This window comes from Lepisma saccharinum, chromosome 10 (genome assembly GCF_977018435.1).
Source record: "Lepisma saccharinum chromosome 10, izLepSacc3.1, whole genome shotgun sequence".
In the NCBI taxonomy this organism is placed as follows: Eukaryota; Metazoa; Arthropoda; class Insecta; order Zygentoma; family Lepismatidae; genus Lepisma; species Lepisma saccharinum.
In genome coordinates this window covers 31,645,325-31,666,820 of record NC_139238.1, presented here as the reverse complement: position 1 = coordinate 31,666,820, position 21,496 = coordinate 31,645,325, and the positions used below count along the sequence as shown (strand labels likewise).

Below are 21,496 nucleotides of genomic sequence, written 5' to 3'. Positions count from 1 at the left end.
GCAAACAGGGAGATCGAATACGACGTGGACGTAGGCGACGGGTTTATTCATCCTCACAGAGCGGACCTCTACCTTCAATTCGACGTGGTGAAGAAAGAAAGCGGAGACGCGTTTCCCGCAGCAGCAAACTTGATACTCGTGGACAACTTCGTGCCTCACCTGTTCTCGCAGGTGGAGGTAAAAAAACACAACACCGTCATCGACAGAATAGATTATCCAGGCATCACGTCGACGGCAGTGGGAACGTTGAAATTATCCAAAACGGACGCAGCGTACTACCAGGCTGGGGGATTCGAAGCCGGAACCAAAATATCAACAAAAAGTCACACGGTGCTCTTTCCCATGCGTCTGCTGCCAGGTTTCTTCTCGGATTACAAGGAGATCATGTGGAAGGGTGGACTGAGGATCACGTTTCGAAGAGCGGCCAACGACAACGACGCACTGATGCGATACGCTACTTTGGGTCCGGACGGCACCACGCCGATAGCCAACACTTTACCCGAAGCAGCGAAATGCCTCATCCGAAGCATGGAATTGAGAATGCCGGTGGTGGAATACGAAACAAACTACGCCCTCAAGTACAAAGCGGAGATCTTGAAAAGTCCGCAGGTGTCGATTCACTTTCACGGTTACCAGTGCGTGCAGAAGATGGCGTCGGGAAGTCACATGGAATTCGACGTGACGACGCAGTTCAACAACATACAGTTCGACATGCCAGATTTCGTCGTGGTGCTTTTTCAGACCGGGAGGGACAAGAATCAGGAAAAAGATTCCAGCAAGTTCGACGACTGCAAGATCAAGAACGTTTATCTGAAGAACGGTAGGAACGAAGTGTTCCCGCGCGAGAATTACAACCTCGACGTGATCAAAAACGATTACCTCAAACTTTACGAAGCTTACACGGCTTACAAACGCGTGACCGAGGGAAGCGTGGACATGTACTACACGCCCAGCGAATTCAAAGCACGGAGACCCATGACCGTCATCAACACATCTAAGAGAAAGAAGGTTGTAGTCAACGATCGAACCAACATCAAGGTCGTCTGCGAGTTCCACGATGCCTTGCCCGAGGATACCCTATGCAGTGTCATCCTAATTGCAGAGAAGTCCTTCGCCTACGACGTGAAGAACGAGAGGGTCACAGAGCAGTTTTAAAATTCATAAAAAATTGCCACATACTAAAAATCAACATCCAACACATTTTAGGTTATATAAAATTTGTGAAAACCTTATAATACTAAAATATTAAAACAAACAGAGTCCCTTGTAGCTTAGTTCGGTACGTAAATAAAAAAAATGATAGGTTAAGTTATATCACTTAGGATCGTAAAAAAAATTAAAAAATCGTAAAAAAAAAATAGGTTAAGTTGTATCACGTAAGATCGTGATATACCTACCAAGTACGAGTGGGGGAAAAATGAGTATAGTGAAAATTGTACTAAAAACATTGCTAAACGCTATAACATCGACAAAAAATTGTCAAAATATGTCAAAAAAATGATATTCAATTGGTAAAAAAAGGGGATACCTACCAAGTACGAGTGGGGGAAAAATGAGTATAGTGAAAATTATACTAAAAACATTGCTAAACGCTAAAACATCGACAAAAAATTGTCAAAATATGTCAAAAAGTGATATTCAATTGGTAAAAAAAGGGGATACCTGCCAAGTACTACTTTGAAACGACCCAATACCACTACTCATAATCATCGTAAGCATGTTTTAAATTGGTGTGGTCTTGACGAAACAAGCAAATAAAATTAGCATTGTCTCGGAGAAGCTGCTTGGGAATTTTAGAAAAAGTGTGAGCAAGGTAGAAGCAGTCCATGCCTCTGTGCCGCCCCTGTGTAAAAAAATTGCGAATTTCGTTATGGTTCTCCAGGATGACATCGTCGAAGACCACCACCGAATTTTCATGGCAGCAGTCTAGTGGCATTACTTCGGAGGCAAAAATAGCTATGCTCAGCCCTTCGTACAGTTTTGTCAGCTGTTGATATTTTGCTTGCTCCAAACTTTTGGAAAAAACATACAAGTGTCTGTTCTTCCAATCTAACCAGTCGGGAGCAAGAAGAAAATTATCAATAAGTAAAGTTGTTTTGCCACACCCTGAAGGTCCGACAATAAGGCTGCGAATGTTGTCCGGCAACAATTCACCGTTTTTCCTAGCCTGACGCTCCGGGGGAAAATCTGGCAGTCGCCTCACCACATCCCAAGCACCCGTTACACAATCACCTCGTTTGCGTCGATCCAACTTTTTTCCTCGAGTCCCAACCATTTCACCAACAGTTTGTCACCTTTTCTACGTAATACTTTTTCGATAAGATACGTATTGGGGTATTTTGTTTTGGAGAGTTCCTCCTCGTAGAATCGCCCTTTCAAAATTTCGTCGCGACTATCTTTTATTATATACGTGTGACGGTTACCGGGTAACAATCGAGCAACGGTGAAAAGTTCTGTACTCCAGTTTTTGGTAAAGCCTTTTTCAAACGTGCGCTTAAATTTACTAATTCTTACTTGGTCTCCAATTTTGAATTTCGGTTTTTTGTTAGTGGGCCGGTACTTGGGGCAATAAACAGTAGAGATCAGTCGTGCCTCATCAGACTTGCTGACATCGGCAGGCTTCATGCGTATCGTGCTATGCAAACTGTGATTACAATCGTTTACGAGTTCCGGAAGCACATTGACCCACTTGTGGTTACCTTGAAGCGTAAATCGTTTCCACATGCGTGTTTTGAGAGTACGGTTAAAACGTTCTACTACGCTGGCTTTGATGTGACTGAAAATCGAGTAATGTTGAATATTTTGCTTCTGAACAAACTGTTGAAATATCGAGTTGTAAAATTCTTTTCCGTTATCCGTTTGAAGAAATCGAGGTCGCCTGCCACTTTTATTGAAAATAGTTTTGAATGCTTCCATTACGCACACACCTGTTTTAGCCTTGAGGGGCAAAGCCCACGCAAATTTTGAAAATGTATCTACAACAGTAAGAAGATACTTGTATCCTTTATTGATTTTATGTAAATTTTTTAGGTTGCCGCTACTCATTTCCACAAGGTCAGCCTGCCAAAGGTCATCCACGCCTTTGGTCACCACCGCCAGTCGTTTGTAGTTTCGTCGTGCAGGTTTATGAAGCTCGTTCACGATACCCCGCCTAGACATGGCGCGAAAATAAGAATATAGCCTGGATGGGATTTCTGGCTGCAGACAATGCTGGGTTTTCTATATACAGCTTGTCACCTATTTCTATGTCGATAATTTGAGTGGCATCTTCGGCATAGGCAGTCTCGCGACTTTCGGGGTGTGTGAAATCGACCAGCTCAACTCCTCTTATTTTAGGCTCATCGCCAATGTTCGTCACGGTCATGATTGGGTAATGGGTTGCGTGAGGCAAAGACCAATAGGAAACCTTGACGAACTGAAGTGTGCCAGCGAGGAAAAATTGATGATAGGCTTTTGCAGGAGTCAACATGTAGAGTTTGTAACCTGGATTGAAAGGGGAGGAGAACTCTCTGTTTGGTATGCTGTACAGTTCGATGACAATCGTAGACTTGAGATTGTCGATGCTGGCATTTAGAGTGTTTACGTTGGTTCGAACCTCAGTCTCCACATCCTCCAATCTGCCATTCACCGATTCCAGGTGTTCCTCGATAGCATGAACAACAGTGTCGTAGTTTGGTTTGATCTTTACATCGACAATAAGGCTCTTGAATTTTTCATTTAAGTCATGTAGTTGGGTGCTGAAATTAGCTATAGTCGATTCCTGACTTGCCTCGATACTCCCAATTTGCTCTTTCACGCTGGCAATAATCTGCTGCAGGCTTTCTACAAGCGTCAACTTGGAGCTCTGTATTACAAGGTCGTGGATCTGGGTTCTAATTTCCGCAAACAATTCATGCAGCTCGGTGATGTTCTGGTTGGTAGGTAAAATCGCGACAGACCCCCGTATCGATTCAATTTCGGATTGGATGTTTTTGATGTCGTCGGATTTGAGTATTCGGTTGAGAGTTCTCTTCACGCTTTTCAGTTCCTGAGAGGTAGGCAGGGTGGCCACCGTGTTTTGGAGTGATTCCAAAGCTTTTTTCACCGCGTCCAACTCGGAGGCATCGGCAGCAGCACGTATGCCTTCTTGCAGTTGCGTTATGTCATCCTGGGTGGGGGTAGATTGTTGCAGGGTTTCCAACTTAGTCTGTATGTCGTCGATCAAGTGATGGAAATGAGACAACTCGGATTCTGCATTCAGATCTTCCAGTTTGGCGATTTGCTGTTGGACGTTGGCCAGTGTATCCCTGATGCCCGGCAGTTTGGTTTCCAGCTCATCGTGAACGTTCGCCAGATCATTTCTAATGGCAGCAAGGGCATCCTCAATATGGGTTATGGTGCTTTGCAGCTTCCCGAAATCCTCGTAGGTCTCAAGTTGGAGTTTGATGTTGGCCACGCTACGGGCAATGGCGTTCAGTTCGCTGGACGACGGTAGATTGTTGATAAAATCCTCCAGCGTTTGGAGTTTAGTTTTTACTTCGTTGATGGCCGCATGCAAAGCATCCGTTTGAAGCTCAGCCTTGATGCTTTCCAACGTAGGGATTTCGAAAGATTGAAACTGTTCGCGCAATTTAGCAATACTAGCGTTCACGCGATCGTAGTCGCCTTGTGTTTTAATGCTTTGGATGATAGTTTGCAGTTCGGTCTGGATGTTGCTTGTTTGATCCTGCAAGCGTTGTTTCAGCTGTTCAACGTCTAAGGTTTGCGTTTGTTGCAGCTTCAGAAGTTCGTTCTGCAGATTGCCCACACTCAGTGCCAGCTTGTCGAGATTGTCTATCGACGCGAGGTCGGTGTATTTTTGCAGCAGCGATTTTAGCTCTGCATCAATCTTGAGTACAGGGTCCAAGCACTGAGATTGCAAGCTGGCTATCTCAGACTGGAGGCTGGAGTTGAGCGTGGACTGGAGGGCCTGCAGATCGCTTCGCAGCTTCTTGACCCTGACGTCGAGCATGAGAAGCTCGTCGCCATGGTCGTCGCGTTTCGTATGGCCAAAAATATCGTTAGGCATTATTGTTATTTATTATAGGATAGCTAATTTTCATTTCTATGAAAAGAGGGATGAGTTTGTCGTAGTCGTCCAAGAGCTCTATGTACAGGCGATCGCCAGCAGATACATCGTACGTGGTGGTACTGTTCATCCTATCGTGTTTGATGCGATAGATGTTCTTGCCGGAGGAAATTTTGGCCTCTCCTTTATTCTCGGGATTCATGTCAAACTGCAGTTTGCCGGAGATGGGGAATTGGTAATAATTCAAGTTGTTGTTGAATATGTAGAAAGTCTTGCCCACATCCTCGTCGTACTGGGTCAGGATGCTATTCAAGTGTATAATCAACAAACCGTTGAGTTTAGATAATAGGGAGGGTAACAGGTCCCAGCTTGCAGGTGGCGACGGTGCGCTTTGGGCGGATGCCTCCATAGCCTGCTTCCTGAAGCCAAACAGGTTCATAGGCATTGTTATTTTATTTTATATTTAGCGATTCGTTTCGAGCCTCAAATGATGATTCGAGCATCAAATAATGATTCGAGCCTCAAATAATAATTCGAGCCTCGTCAGTGCTGCCAATTCCTATTTGTAGGTTAGCTTAGCCAGTGAAAGATCATATAGTGGAATTTTCTTCGGATGGGTTGGCAAAACCCAAGCCTCAAGTAAAAACCCACAGTATTGCCAACACTAGGCCCCCAACAGTGTTGCCAAACATAAAAGATACATGGGCCTCTCAGGTCCTTTAATGAAAATTTACAGTGAAAAACCCAGTAGGTTGACAACACTGTCAGAAAATCTACGGCAGTGTTGCCAGATGTAAACAAGAGGCAATAGACCCCCCTCATAAAAGGCTACAATAAGGGCCCACAGTGTTGCCAACTCTGTGCCCCCAACAGTGTTGCCAAACATAAAAAATACATGGGCCTCTCAGGTCCTTTAACGAAAATTTACAGTGAAAAACCCAGTAGGTTGACAACACTGTCAGAAAATCTACGGCAGTGTTGCCAGATGTAAACAAGAGGCAATAGACCCCCCTCATAAAAGGCTACAATAAGGGCCCACAGTGTTGCCAACTCTGTCCTCAAAATATACATCATAAAAGGCTACGACGAGCCCCACATGATGATTCGAGCCCCAAAAGATTATTCAGAACCGGGGCACTAGGTCTACTTTCTTCTTCAGTTTAAATTTAATACTAGAAAATATAATCTTCGGATGCGACACCTTTTCCTCTGTGATATCCCGAGAACAGAAAAATACAAATCATCACCTTTATTCAGACTTTGTTCTGCATATAATAATATTTCTACAAAGCATGAAAATCTGGATTTTAGTCTGCCACTTTCCTTGTATCTAAAATCACAAAAAACAATTTTTGAAAAAGACTAGATATACATCTGTCAATCCATTCTACTGTGTATTTTTCCATTGTTCTGAAATTATTTTACCTGCTATGCTATTTTTATTATTATTATTATTATTTTTTCCGTTCAATACTCTGTAAAGGCTATGTTCTGAACAATGAATATTTATGTATATGGTTGGATGTATATATGTTTCTTTCCTGTAGAACTTCACTTATAATCTTGTGTGTATAAATGCGTTTGTGTGTGTGTTTGTATGTAATCTACACTTTTATATGTTTATTATTTGAATTATGTAAGCTTTCCTGTAATTGGAGATTATCTCTGTAGGAAGCAAACAAACAAATAAATAAATAAATAAATGTTATGGCACGATGGCGTGAGTTCTCTGTGTACCACGAGGCTCCCAAAGGTAAATAGTCGTGTGAATTAAATACACATTCACGAGGCTCCGGGTGCAAAATTAGCGTGAGTTAAATACAACTCTCGTGGCAGTTAACGTGTTAAGGAGGGTTTGCATGCCACTTTCATGTTGCCATGGTTCTTTTCTGCTTTCATTTGAAAACGTTATTTTTATAAAAAAATTGGGAGGTGGAGATAACAGTTCTCAAGGAAAGTCACTATCAATCCTTGATAAGAACACGTTACGTACAAATACACTTTGTTTTACCAATTCTTAAATACAGTACATTGATTGTATATTGAAAAAGTCCAACCACACCTCATATTTGCATGTTATTGTGCAACTTCGAGTTTTCAACACAGTAACCTGACAAATAGTTTAGAAAGTAATCTATTTTTGGCATATGACACAGTGGTATGAGGCTCCACAAATTAAGAATCCTATTCAAAAATTTAACGTATAATTATGACATAATTGGTTGTTTTGGTTGGTTGATTTGGTGCTTTAAGTGACTGGACCTACAGTTTAAAGTGGGATCGAAAGTGGTACCTCCACTGGGTATCGAACCCGGGAGCCCTTGATTACAAGGCGGATGAGTGATGATATGATGAAATTGATAAAGAGGCACTCATAAAGAACACCTAAGCCAAAGCCGGGATTTAAACTCGGCCCTTTGGCCTGGTAGCGAGCTGTACTTAACACTCCGCCATGTTGATATGAATGAAAAAGCAAGATGGTGTACTTATAATAATAAAAATAGTGTGTTAATTGTTTGTGTCAAATTCTAATTAATTCAAATTAAGTAGATAATTAAATTTGACATGGTTTGGAGATTTGGTATATTTGGAACCCACAAAGGTACAATTTTACATGTATTAATGTAGTTATTTTAAAATATTTTATTTTGTAGCCAGAAAAGATGAAATGCATATATACATAGGCCTACATGTTTTAAATTATGAAACCACTCACCTGTCTCCTCGTATTCATTTCCGGATATTATTAGAATTATTAAATGAAGAAGACTTAGGTGGGCAGGTCATGTGGCACAAATGGGAGAGGAAAGAAGAATTTACAGGACTCTTGTTGAGAAACCTGATGGTAAGAGACCTATAGGAAGGCCAAGACAAGATTGAGATGGATCTAAAGGAAACCGATAAGGATGAAAAAGATTGGACTGATCTTGACAAGGATAGGGACAGATGGAAGGCTTGTGTTGTTGCAGCCATAAACCTTCGGGTTTACGAAGCCTAGAGAGTTAGTTACTTTACATACATACATATGTAATTGTGAGAGATGTTTTAAAATGAAGAAGTAAATGTCAAATATAGACTGTATTGCTGTACTACTCTACCAAGATAGGAAACCCCCCTCTCTCTCTTTCTCTCTGCAGTAGAATGTTCCACCCTAAGCGAGCGAAGGCGGGTGTAGGGGTGATGCAATCAGCTGCTTGACAGGTAATCCTGCCCCTGCGTTGCCAAAATGTGATGCGTTCTTCAACACTTCGTCCACACCTGTCTTCAGAGTCAAGTTTTTGCATCACCATAAAGGGAAAACAATACTCAGCCGAAGCAGATATATAATATTTAACGTTGTTATAGTTTTTGAGAAGGATGCAAGAAAGGGAAGTTATAAATATGACAAGACCGGGCACTGGCGGTGACTGAAAGAGGAGGAAACAAATTGCTCCACTTTAGTTCTCTAATTGACAGCGGTTATTCTCTTCTTGGTACGATGGTAGATTGTAAATTGTAGTAGCTCGTCATTAGGACAAAACTGTAACTTCAACATTATTAATTAGCGTTTGTCAATTTTAGTAGCTCGTCATTAGGACAAAACTGTAAATTCAACATTATTAATTATATGTCTTTGTCAATTGTAGTAGCTGGTCATTGGGACAAAGCTGTAACTTCAACATTATTAATTATATGTGTTTGTCAATTGTAGTAGCTCGTCATTAGAACAAAACTGTAACTTCAACATTATTTATTATGGGACTTTAATTGCAATGTTTTCTTCTTCATTTCAGCCGATTATGTGACACCGTGCAAGATAGCCGATCCGAACTTTGATGACTGCGCCAGAAAATCGACCACAGATTTCCTCAAATCATCTTCACAAAGTTAGTATACGCTAAAAAGCATTAACATTAGTTAGTATAAAAGTATTTCTTGTAATCAAATTATGATATTTATTCCACTAACACTAAATGATAATTTAAGCAACGCAGCCCACAAAATTTTTCTCAGGGGTGGGTGCAGCAGTGGCATAAATTTTGATCCATGAAAGCATCCCCTCACCTCTCCCCAAACCCGTTTCTTCAGATATCTCAGTGGGTAAAGTCCTTCCCCACCCCCAGCCGTCATCTCTGGGGAGTAATTTTGGATATTTTTACTTTTGGGAGGAACTAATGCAATCTTAGAGTTAAGTAGGGAGTTAATCCCCCCTTTTTTTTTCCAAAAATAGGGGCTGCTTTTCTCACTTTTCTGTTTTCATTCTCCAAAATATGCATTGTCATGAAAGAAGCCATGTGCAGCACTAACCTGATAAAAGTTTATAATCGAATGCTTATTATTAACCTGTTTTACTTGTACTTGCATCAATGTTAGTGAGAATCATACTACAGGGTGATCACATGAAATAGTTTCCTCACAATTGTAATTTGAAATCTGGGAGCTTTCATGTGGACACCCTCCATTTGCACCCAACGTTAATTGGGCATTATTCATTGTCCAGCACCCCTGATATTTACACCTATTCTAACCATACGTTTCGAGTGAGCACCTTTTCACTCATCTTCAGGTGATTTTTTTTAACTGTGGTGGGATTCACTGCTTTTGCATGGTAGCGAATTTTGTACTACCAAAAGAATGTTGATCTGATTACATGTGTTGCTGAGCAGCTCAGACTTAAATAAACTTTGTAATCTTCTTTCGTATCGTCATTGCAGTAATGACGTCTCTTGGTTTGCCACCGCTTGATCCTCAAGATATCAGAAAGATGCAGATCCATGACGGGACGCGGGCCGTTGGTGTGACTTTCACATTCGAGAATTTCAAGATCCATGGACTCAGAAATGCTCAGTTGAGTTCACTAAGGTTTGTACTCCATCTCGTAATATATGCTCACATAATGTATTAGGTACAAATTAATTCTCGCCCCTTCTTTAAAGAAAGTAAATGTTTCTTCTTGAAACATAGTATTACGTTTTAATCTCCATTGGAATTGATATACTTATGTCATTTTTTGACCAGATGGCGAATCCCCTGGCGATAGAACGACGATTGTTTATAGTCTATAAACTCAACAATGTTATTTTCCACCTCTTAAAAGTTTCTGAAGAGGGAATCCATTAGGTGGTGCTGCAACGATCGGAAGAGACTGATGGGGCCAGGTCAGGGTAATAAGCCGCATGAGACAGAACTTCCTAACTCAACTCCATAGTTCCCCTTGCCGTGTGCGGCCTGGCGTTACCGTGCACCAATATCCCCTACCTAGCCCGGCTATCTCAATAACGTTACTCAAATTAATCAGTTGAGGTTGATTTTTGAATTTTCGTCCAACACTTGCTCCAATTCCTCATCCTCCACTTTCTTTGGCTGTCGAGAACGCTGTTCATCTCCCAGATTGAGATTCTCCTCTCGGAATCGCTGAAACTACTTCTTGCAGGTGTTGCATGATAAGGCATCTCCACCCAAGGCCGAACAAATCATTTCTGCATTTTTTCTTCAGTTGATATGCAAAAAGTGTCTGATTTGCTGCTCATCGAACGAAATCCGCTTCAAAACTGCTTCTTCATGTTACGTCATCTGCTAATGGGGGATTTTTACCATTTTACGTTGGTATTTCAAAGCCCAAACATGGCAACAGTAAAGTACAACCTTGGTGACAATGAAGTTCGACCAAAAAGGAATACGTGATTAAATGCACAGAGGCATAGGCGGTGGAATGGGTGATCCCGCAGAAGTGACGCATGAGTGTAAGAGGAGGCGTGTGAGCAGGCAAGAATCGTGATCCCAGCATGTTGCACCCAAGGTCACATAATGAACGAAAACGGGGAACAATACGCGTGACATTGAACTTCGACCAGGCACCAGACCCATACGGAAATTCCAGATAGTGGCGCATTCGACGGAAGCATGACGTCACGGACACGATAAGGGAGTCCGCCGTATATAAGCGCGTGCTGTGCACCGAGGAACCGCAGTGCATCATCACCATGGCCAGGGGCAAACCTATTGGCAACACCGTGAGGAGAAGAGTGGTGGAGCTGCAACGGGATCGACTCAGTGAACGGGAAATAGGGCGCCAACTGAACTTACCCAAGTCAACCGTCCACTGCATCATCAAACACCACCAAAATACGGGTACTACAGAGCCAGGTAAGGCCCCCGGTCGAAAACGCCTCCTGAGCGTGCGTGACCTACGAATATTTTGGCGCTATATCCAGACCAACAATCATGTTTCTGTGGCCGAATTACGACTGTGGACTCGAGAACGCTTTCACATTGAAGTGTCAACCAGAACCATTCGCCGTTACCTACAGCGATGCGGTTACCGAGTGTACAAGGCGAAACGTAAACCCTTCCTTTCCATGTTGAACAAAGCCAATCGACTACGGTGGGCACGAATGTACCGTGGATGGACATTTCGACAGTGGAACAGGGTTTTGTGGACGGACGAATCCATTTTCAATGTTGTGTACGGGAAAATACGGAAAACAGTCATTTGTCGGAAGGAGGAACAGAATGAAGCAAAATGTTATGCACGTCGGGTACAGAAACCTGCGTCAGTGATGATATGGGGATGCATGACGGCATCTGGGTTTGGCCCACTACACGTCTGTGAGGGCATTGTGAATGCACACGCCTATACACCTATACTGGAGCGGCATCTTCCCACAATGCGAAGGCACCTGTTCCACAGGCGGCGTCTCATCTTTCAACACGACAATGCCAGGCCTCATACAGCGCGGCTGACAAGAGAATGGTTGACTCGCCATCACGTGCGAACTCTGCCATGGCCACCATCGAGTCCCGACCTCTCGCCCATTGAGAATGTGTGGCGTGTTCTTAAGCGACGTGTGCAACAGAGGGGACCCACGACAGTGGCTGCTCTTATCGCCTGCCTGCAGGAGGAATGGCACCGCATCGATGTAGAATACCTTGAACGACTCGTCCGCAGCATGCCCCGACGCATTGCCACAGTTATTCGCCGACGGGGCGGCGTCACACCATGGTAAACAGGATCCCCTCTAACAGTGGTCGAACTTCAATGTCACGTGTAGATGGACGAAAATGTTTTATGTTGTGTGGACACCATACATTGCTGCGTTGCAGCGGAAATTTATGTTTTCCTTTGTTCCATGTAGCCTGCTGAATAAAATATGTTCAGCATATGCATGAGTTCTCCTTCTTTCACAACGCACTCCTATATGTGTGACTGGTCGAACTTCATTGTCACTAAGGTTGTATAAAAGATGAATTAAATTAGGGGGAGGGAAATGTACACCCAATATAAATTATGGCTCTTTTGTAGTTGTATGGTTTTAGATAGACGGTTATTACTAGCACATTACTATGTTAATGGTGTCCACAGTAATTGAGGAAGGGATAAGAATCGATTTTCTGAAGGGAAAGTACAATGTTCCTAAAAGTTACAATGCAGTGGGATATTGTAATCACGGAAGAAGAAACAGGAGGTGGTTCCGTGAAAACGAGGCACCTTCCACAACAGTTCTTTTACCTCCCAACGCAAGTAGTTCCTCCAGCTTACTGGTCTTGAAGTGCAGCATGTAGGCAGGACGCTCGCCGCGCACGGAGAGCTTTCACAAGTGCACTGCAGTTGCTACATTACATCTATAGGCAGTTACGAGGATAGGCTGATAAGTATTGAGCCCTACCCCCAAAAAAATTGAGCTAGGAAGCTGTAACTGCCACACTATTCTACATATTCCCCCAGGAAGTCAATGCACTTGAGACATCTTTCTTGCATCTTATTAAGTTACTGCAAATAAAATTCCTCCGACTGCTGGTGTAACTACTCATTTGCAGTATAAAGCCAAGCGTCAAGCTAAGTTTGCAGCAGGTTTTATGTATCAATCCGCGCGAGAACTGAGCTCTGAATCTTCCGTGCCAGTCTTGCCTCAGCCGCCGAGCTGCTTACATCGCAGACACTGAGAAAATCCACAGTATTGCCAACCGCACAACACATCAAAACCCATAGATTATTTAATAAATGTGTCATTACTTAATATAAATGCGAAATAACTTCTAAACATGAGAGCATGTGTGTATATTTCGAGTAAAAAGAAAAATAAACAAAGATAAAAGTAAACAACGATAGGCTCCTCTTGAATTTAATGACAAATTATTATTTTTTGTTTAGACAGAAATACATTTATGAAAAACTTCGTTGCTTCGTTCGCAATACATCCGTTACTGTAAGACACACGCATTTCAAGTTATACCAGCAAAAAAAAGCATGATTTGTTATTGGTGGCAATCAGGTGCATTGTCTGCTGCAATTACTCTGGTTTCAATTTATGAATCACTTCACTAAACCAGGATTCAAATCTTGGTCTGTCCATTTCTTGCTGATAATCATCCTTTCTTTGCACGGAACAGTAAATATGCGCCTTCAACAAAGACGTCATTGCCGCCAGTGGGTGAAACAATAAGCCTCCTCCTTCCCCTCTCCCTTTCTCGTCGGTTTATTCAGCCCTGGCGGTGGTTTTGCACGGAGGTGTCCTTCAATGTTTGGTCCAATGTACGCCCCCCGCCCCTTCCGAGTTCAAGCACGTCTCGTCCAAATAATAAACATGTTTCTTATCACGGCGATATATTTTAATAACGCGGGGATTCTTTTGTCGTCAAACAACAAACAATCGTGTCCTCTTCCTAAACTTAAACCACAAATCATTCTCCACCCGTGATACAGTTCGTGCGCACATTGACAGCAAATCACCTCACGCCCTGTTTTACTTTGATCATGTCGTCGTAAGGAGGATTATGCATTTAAAACAACTGGCTTAATTTGAAGAGCTTTTCCCTTCGGATGAAGCCCACAATAACACACGCTGAACAGGAGACCTCGATCCAGCCATTCTCCCCGCTGTATAGCACCATTATTAATCAATCACAATAAACATAGGGTTAAAATAGTGGGATGTTCAACACTGGTATCACGGATTCCACGCGCTCTGCAACGTATTCAGTCTTGCTCGACTCGCTCTTGATCTTCAGCGATTCTTCAGCGCAATACAAACCCCAGTTGGTGAATCTGCGGATCCTAGTTCGTCTGCACAGTGATTGCAACCGATGAAGTGCATACCTGCTAATGGAGGTATTATTTGGCCTGTATTTTACAAATTAAATAACTGTTTTCTTGCAAGTATGCAGTTGTGTCGGAATTGAACCCGTCTCAGTGGAACTATATTCTGCGCGCACGTTTGGATCTACATATGTAAAAACCTGCTGCAAAGTTGACTTGACGCTTAGCTTAGTTGCTTCCTGAACACCCCCAAATCGTTGTCAATTTAAATGTTTATTTTTTATACGATAGTCAGATGGATCCAGGTCAGGCAAATAGAGTGGATGGGGCAATACTTGAAAGTCTAAGGAGGTCAGTGTTGCCATTGTTTGACCTGCAGTGTGTGGCGAGGCATTGTCAAGCAACAAGATGACGCCTTTGGTGCTGCCATTTTCATTTTGAACCTGAAAAATAAAGAGAATTTAAAATTATAGAAAGTCGATCTTTGTACCAGTACATACATAAGAATTGAATAGTACACGCTGCAAATTTCAGCCACCTAGCTAAATTTGTTATGGGTAAGGTTCAATACTTATCAGCCTCCCCTCGTATTTCAGCATGCAATTAGATATTTAGTATGTTTCATTACACATTAAATGATGTCTCCACTGTTCTTAGGCGATGTAAAATGACCCATGTTCACTTCCAATTGTATTTATATCCAGAATAATACCAGAAGACTTCACATTCGAAGCTAATTTCACATTGGATGAACTGCGGCTGGACGGCAATTATCGTGTCAAGGGCAACATTTTACTTCTGCCAATCGCCGGAAGTGGACGCTACAACATTACTACTGGTAAGTTCCATTTCTCTATCTTTATTAATATATTTACAATATATTTTTCTTCAGATACCATGTCCGCCGGTTTGGTGGGCAAGCAAAGGTCTCTCCGATGGCGTAGTGGTATGGGCGTCGTCAGTGGCGTAAATATTACCTCCGCAACCTACCGCGGTGGGCGTGTGTGTGTGTGTGTCTGTGTGTGTGTGTGTGTGTGTGTGTGTGTGTGTCCACAAAATGACAAAACTTGTCTATGACTATTTCAAAAGTATATCTGAACAAAACCCACCAACCCACCACACTTCAAAAGTATACCTGAATAGAACCCCCCCCCAGAGAACACTATTATCCACCTGTCCACACCTAACCTAAATGCCTACGACAGTTGTAGGGTATGACAATTGGGTCTAGAAAAACCGACAAGAATAAATGACAAATGACAAAAAAAAATACAGAAGAATAGTCCAAAAGACTGAAACTCTTTAATTATAAAACCGACAGATACAATGACTGACTGACTGATTGTGTGTGTGTGTTGTGATATATACCGCGTGAGGCACCTAAAAGTACCACCTGAAATAGCGAAGAAACCAGAAACAGTAGCGATGTGAGGTTTGCGGGAAACAATAATATCAAATGGGGCTCGTAAATCGGAGGTATGGGGTGGGTCGAAAAATATCGACAAATGGGGCATCTGGAGCAAAGTCATATATTTTTTAAATGGAACGATATACAATAACATGCATAATATAAAAGAGCACACGTAGAGAAACACAACGCCGTTGGTCTCATGCATCTACTGCACATAGGAACGAAGATATGGCCATGTGAAAATATGTAAACAAACTAACAAGTGGCCCACTTGACCGTCAGTACCACGGCATGTACAAGTATGAGATGTCGGAAGCCATTGGACAAGATGAAGACAGAACGTGTTAAAGGAAGAAAAAATACAGTAGACATCGTCAGCACCATGTATTTGACAGTGTTACAGCATAATGAAAATGACCATGACAGTATGTCGAAGAACCACTGCGTAAGAAGCGAAAACCTGTCAAAGTGTGTGTTCAATGTGGTGGCCGTCAGCTGCGATACAGGCAACAAGGCGCCCACGCAAAGATCGTTGCACAGAATGTAGCATCTCGAAGGGAATGTCCCTACAGGCCGCAGTAATGCGGTGTTGCATATTCTCTGGAGTTGTTGGCACATCCCGGTAGACAATGTCCTTCAGCTTTCCCCACAGGAAAAAGTCTAACGGTGGCAAATCTGGGGAACGAGCCGGCCATTTGACAGGCCCTCCACGTCCAATCCAACGGTTTGGAAATGTATTTTCCACACATGCTGTAGCGCGTCTTGCACTGTGAGCTGGGCACCCGTCATGTTGGTACCACATGTCCCTCCTTGTCTTAAGTGGTATGTCCTCCAATAGTACAGGCAGTTCATGTTGTAAAAACTGTATGTATCGGTCAGCATTCAGTGTCCCTTGTATAAAACAATGGCCAATGAGATGTTCACCCACTATACCACACCACACGTTCACACTCCATGGACGCTGGCGTTCCACTTGGCGAAGCCAATGTGGATTTGTCACCGACCAATAGTGCATGTTCCTTAGGTTGACATTTCCATGATTGGTAAAAGTGGCCTCGTCAGTGAAGAGGATACGTGACAAATCGGGTATGTCGTGTCGTAACATCCATGTGCAAAACCGAACACGGTCCACAAAATCATTCCCGTGAAGTTCCTGATGGAGGGAGATATGATATGGGTGAAACTTTTGTGTGTGCAGAATGAGCAATACACTTCGCTGACTCATCCCAGCATCCCTGGCAATTTCACGGGAGCTAACGTGCGGATTCACAGCAACAGCGGCGAGAACATTTGTTGCACCTGCCTCACCTGTAGTTGGCTTGTTCCGCACACGTGCTCGTGGTGTTACACTTCCGGTGTCTCTTAATTTAATAAATAACTTACCAAACAGACGTCGAGATGGCTGTCGTCTGTCCGGATATCTCTCTGCGTACACACGTTAGGCTTCTGAGGCATTCTTTCGGCATTCCCCATAAATCAGGATCATGTCCGCTTTTTCTATGTTTGTGAACACCATAATCTTCGCTCTTACCACTACGACTGCTTGCTATGAACTAACACGATCTCGTGGACCTGCTATCAAAACTTGCTCTGCGTAAAGGCAGTTCTGTCAGGCACCTGAGAAGTCTTACATGCCGTGGTACTGACGGTCAAGTGGGCCACTTGTTAGTTTGTTTACATATTTTCACATGGCCATATCTTCGTTCCTATGTGCAGTAGATGCATGAGACCAACGGCGTTGTGTTTCTCTGCGTGTGCTCTTTTATATTGTGCATGTTATTGTATATCGTTCCATTTTAAAAAAAATATGACTTTGCTCCAGATACCCCATGTTTCGATATTTTTCGACCCACTCCATACCTCCGATTTACGAGCCCCATTTGATATTATTGTTTCCCGCAAACCTCATATCGCTACTTTTTCTGGTTTCTTCGCTATTTCAGGTGGTACTTTTAGGTGCCTCACGCGGTGTGTATATATATACACATACAGGGTGACTGGTAATTAGATGTATTTCCTGAAAGGGGTTAAAGTAGAGTCAATTTGCAATAAATTTGACCATATGATACCCGGTCCGAAAATTAGTAGTTTTCGAGATAATCGAATTTCTTTTGTTTCTTTAAAAAATGACAATTTTCCACATAAAAAGATGGATTGAGAAAAAACTGCTCATTGTATGGAACTTATTTCAGCGTTTTCTGATAGCTAACAAATAAGTGGTTCGTTAAGAAAAAGTTTTCCCAAATAACAATCACATGTAAGTAACGGGTGGGTCTAATCTTACAAGTGATGATAAAAAAATACACTCTTAGTTTACTTGGCAACGTATTAACAACAAAAATGGTATGACACGAAGCGTACAAATTACTTAAATTACTTCCTTGTGACATCTGCTATCCAACAAGGTACAAATGTTGCTAACATTCACATTTGTGTACAAGAAATAATACTTCATTCATCTTCATGTGAATGGAATCAATGAACAATACAATTAAAGAACATTGCACGTCTTGCTCAAAGTGGGCACCTCCATTACGAATGCAGGCACGCAGGTTTTTACGGACATTTGGTCTCTTAACTCGTGATGTGATGGTGTCCTTGATGTGTTGACCAGCTGTTAAGATCCTCTCTCTGAGCTCTTCTTGAGAGTTTACCGGTGTCTTTTAAACTAAATCTTTCATGTGGCTCCAAATGTAAAGGTCGCAAGGCGTGGGGATCGAGCTGGGCAGTCATCATGCTGATAGATCATGTCATGTCTTGTAGCTAGAGGCACATCCTCCAACAACATTGCCATTCCGTTCCTCAAAAAATGTTCATAAGTGATGCCATTTAAGATTTGGGTCAGGAAAATGGCTGGATCCTATGATGTTGATGACGCCCATCCATACTTCTGCCTGGGCGTGCGAAAGTGGCTGGATGAAAATTACCCAAAGAAATGGATTGGCCGAGGCTTACCGATTCCCTGGCCGGCTCGATCAACCGATTTTATCATCACTTGTAAGTTTAGACCCACCCGTTACTTACATGTGATTGTTATTTGGGAAAAACTTTTTTTTAACGAACCACTCATTTCTTAGCTATCAGAAAACGCTAAAATAAGTTCCATACAATGAGCAGATTTTTCTCAATTCATCCTTTTATGTGGAAAATTGTCATTTTTTAAAGAAACAAAAGAAATTCGATTATCTCGAAAACTACTAATTTTCGGACGGGGTATCATATGGTCAAATTTATTGCAAATTGACTCTACTTTAACCCCTTTCAGGAAATACATCTAATTACCAGTCACCCTGTATATATATATATATATATATATATATATATATATATATATATATATATATAGGGTGTCTCATAAGTAATAGCGCAAACTGACACAGGTGAAAGTACACGATAATAGAAGCAAAAAAGTCTCAGTAAACATGGGTCTGCAAACGAACCGTTTTCGAGATAATCGCGATGTGGTTACAAGTCGCCACTGACTTCATTGTTGGTAAACGTCGTCGTAGTTGGTTAAATGCTAATAATGTGTGCGAATGTGTGCTTACAAGCCGTCATTGATTGCATTTTGTAACCACCGAGTGCTTTACTCCTTGCGCGTTCCGAGGTTATGCTCTTTGTTTACAAAACACAACTATCCGACAGGTATCATTGTAATCAAACAGGATGGGTACAATCAGTACACAGTCTAATCGTACTGTGGGAGTCACTTTTTTTACCTTTATTATTAGCATTTTACCAACTAGGACGACGTTTACAAACAATGAAGTCAGTGTCGGATTGTAATCACACAATCGCGATTATCTCGAAAACGGCTCGTTTGCAGACCCATGTTTACTGAGACTTTTTTGCTTCTATTATCGTGTTCTTTCACCTGTGTCAGTTTGCGCTATTACTTTTGAGACACCCTGTATACACCCCCTCCCACACACACACATAGTGGTTCGGATCCCACTTTAAACTGTAGGTCCAGTCCCGATTAGCCTTACTGTGCATAAAGTGGACTTAAAATACTAAATCACACACACACAAATATACACAACACACACACATACACTTTAAGGACAAATTAAAATAATATTTAAATATTTTTTATTATCTCGTAAATGTTTTCATGATAATGTTATTTGTTGACATTCCTGGGCTATTTAATTAAAAATTTTCAATGCATTCAGCAGCTACGTAAATATCATCAACAGTAAATAAATAAAACTACAAAGTTGTAAACGTTCTTCTAATAATCACAGTATTTATTGCACACTCTCTTTATTATTTTGCAGAGAAGAATACTATTATTGTTCGTTTCCGTGGAAAACCGGAGAATGTAGATGGAAACACGTACTTGAAGATTGAAGATTTTTTCATAAACGACATCCCTAGTGGTGGACGTGCGAACTTCGAAAACTTATTCGGTGGCAATAATTTATTAGGTAATTCTATATGTATTTTTATTTATATAAGTATAAGCTACGTATGTGTTATACAGGGGATCAATTTTCGGATTATTGAGATACTAAAACATTTGTGTTATTCGTATATAAGATCAAAACTCGAATATGCACCTGTTATATCAATCAATCAAAATCACAATCAAAATTTCATTGATTTCTAAAACACATTTGAACACTATGAGAACCTAATACATGAATGCTGATTCACAAGGGAGTGAAATAAAAGGACATTATAGGATATAGTTTTTTATGAAGTACACTCTGTGAGCGCATGGAGGGGAAAACGAGGCTGCAGCAGCCAACCGTTAGCAGCAGCGTCCACTGCTTTGTTTTGGCCGCTCGCTTCCTCCCCTTTTCTACCGTTATGCTCGGCCTTGCTCCACTGACTCCCGAGATAGAGTGTACATGATCAGCATCTTCTCTCTCAAATTAATTTCGAATTATGTCTACAAAAAGTAGCAATGCTTTTATTTTCTCAAGAAGTTCTCCTTTATGTAGAATGTGCACAAGTTACAACAGATTGTTAATCAAGAATAAGATCATTGAAATCTTTCATATGAACATAAGGGAACTCAGTAAAGCCACTTTTAACACACATGACTAGAAACACATAATGAAATGGTATGATAAAAGCTGCAAACACAAAAACACTATACAGAGAAATATGTGCAACTCTATTTACTATGTTTACGAATACGAATTATGTAACTAAATATGTATCAATAAGTTGACAAAAATACATTTTGTGGTGTGTAATCTTGACTTATGGACCACCTTGGACAATTTATACTCATAATGATAATTCATTTTTCAGCTAGGCACATGAGCAATTTCATAAACAACAACTTCTTGCTGTTGTACGAGCTCGTTGCATCTTCCGCCAGCGAAGCTCTCAGTGAGGTGTACAGGCAAGTTGTGGGGAGAATCTTCACCAAAGTACCTTACACGGAGATGTTCCCAGACTGGAAAGAAAATTAAGGAATTCTGAAATGAATATTGATGATGATCCATGGCCTGACTGAAAAATGGATCTGTAAAATATATATTTTCTTATTTCTTTGTTGAGAAGGCGAATATAGAAGGCTATGGTCTATTTTTAAGACTTTAATTTCACAAATGTTTAAAGTTTTTGTAAGAAGTGTGATATTTAAGGCAGCTTAATGGCTACGCAGACTTAGCCAACCCGCCATAATTGTTAAAGATATGTTCAACATAATTGGGAAATGTATCCTGTGCCGAACAAATATATAATAATAAAGAGGGCTTTGTGGACTGCAGAACGAGCAGCGATACTGTATCGGTTGAAGGAATGAGGGATTGAGTGAGGCAGGAGGCTTCGTCGGTCACGTTGATGCAGTGAGGACATCTGGTCATCTGAATCTTGAGTATGCTACGCCCTTGCACTAGCTCATAAAGTTAAATAGGTTAAAAATGTACAAGTCATAAGCTTAGAAAAAGAAGAAATTTTACGAAGCTAAAATTAACAAAATGTTCATAACTACTCGTAAATGATGTAAACGTTAACTCGCTAATCATGAAAGTATTGGTTTTAATGTACTAACCTTTATGTA

At 41.5% G+C, this 21,496-nt stretch overlaps 1 protein-coding gene across 1 annotated transcript in view; it reads left to right on the top strand.

Annotated features, from left to right (window-relative positions):
• LOC145994307 (protein takeout-like) overlaps positions 1-21,219 on the top strand; it is a 67,464-nt gene extending 46,245 nt beyond the window's left edge. The window contains exons 2-6 of the mRNA XM_083130411.1: positions 8,821-8,913; positions 9,742-9,889; positions 14,768-14,901; positions 19,755-19,904; positions 20,740-21,219. Coding sequence (XP_082986537.1) covers positions 8,821-8,913; positions 9,742-9,889; positions 14,768-14,901; positions 19,755-19,904; positions 20,740-20,903 — 689 coding nt within the window. The 3' untranslated portion in view covers positions 20,904-21,219. The remainder of the gene's footprint in view (positions 1-8,820; positions 8,914-9,741; positions 9,890-14,767; positions 14,902-19,754; positions 19,905-20,739) is intronic.
• Positions 21,220-21,496: the final 277 nt, after the last annotated feature.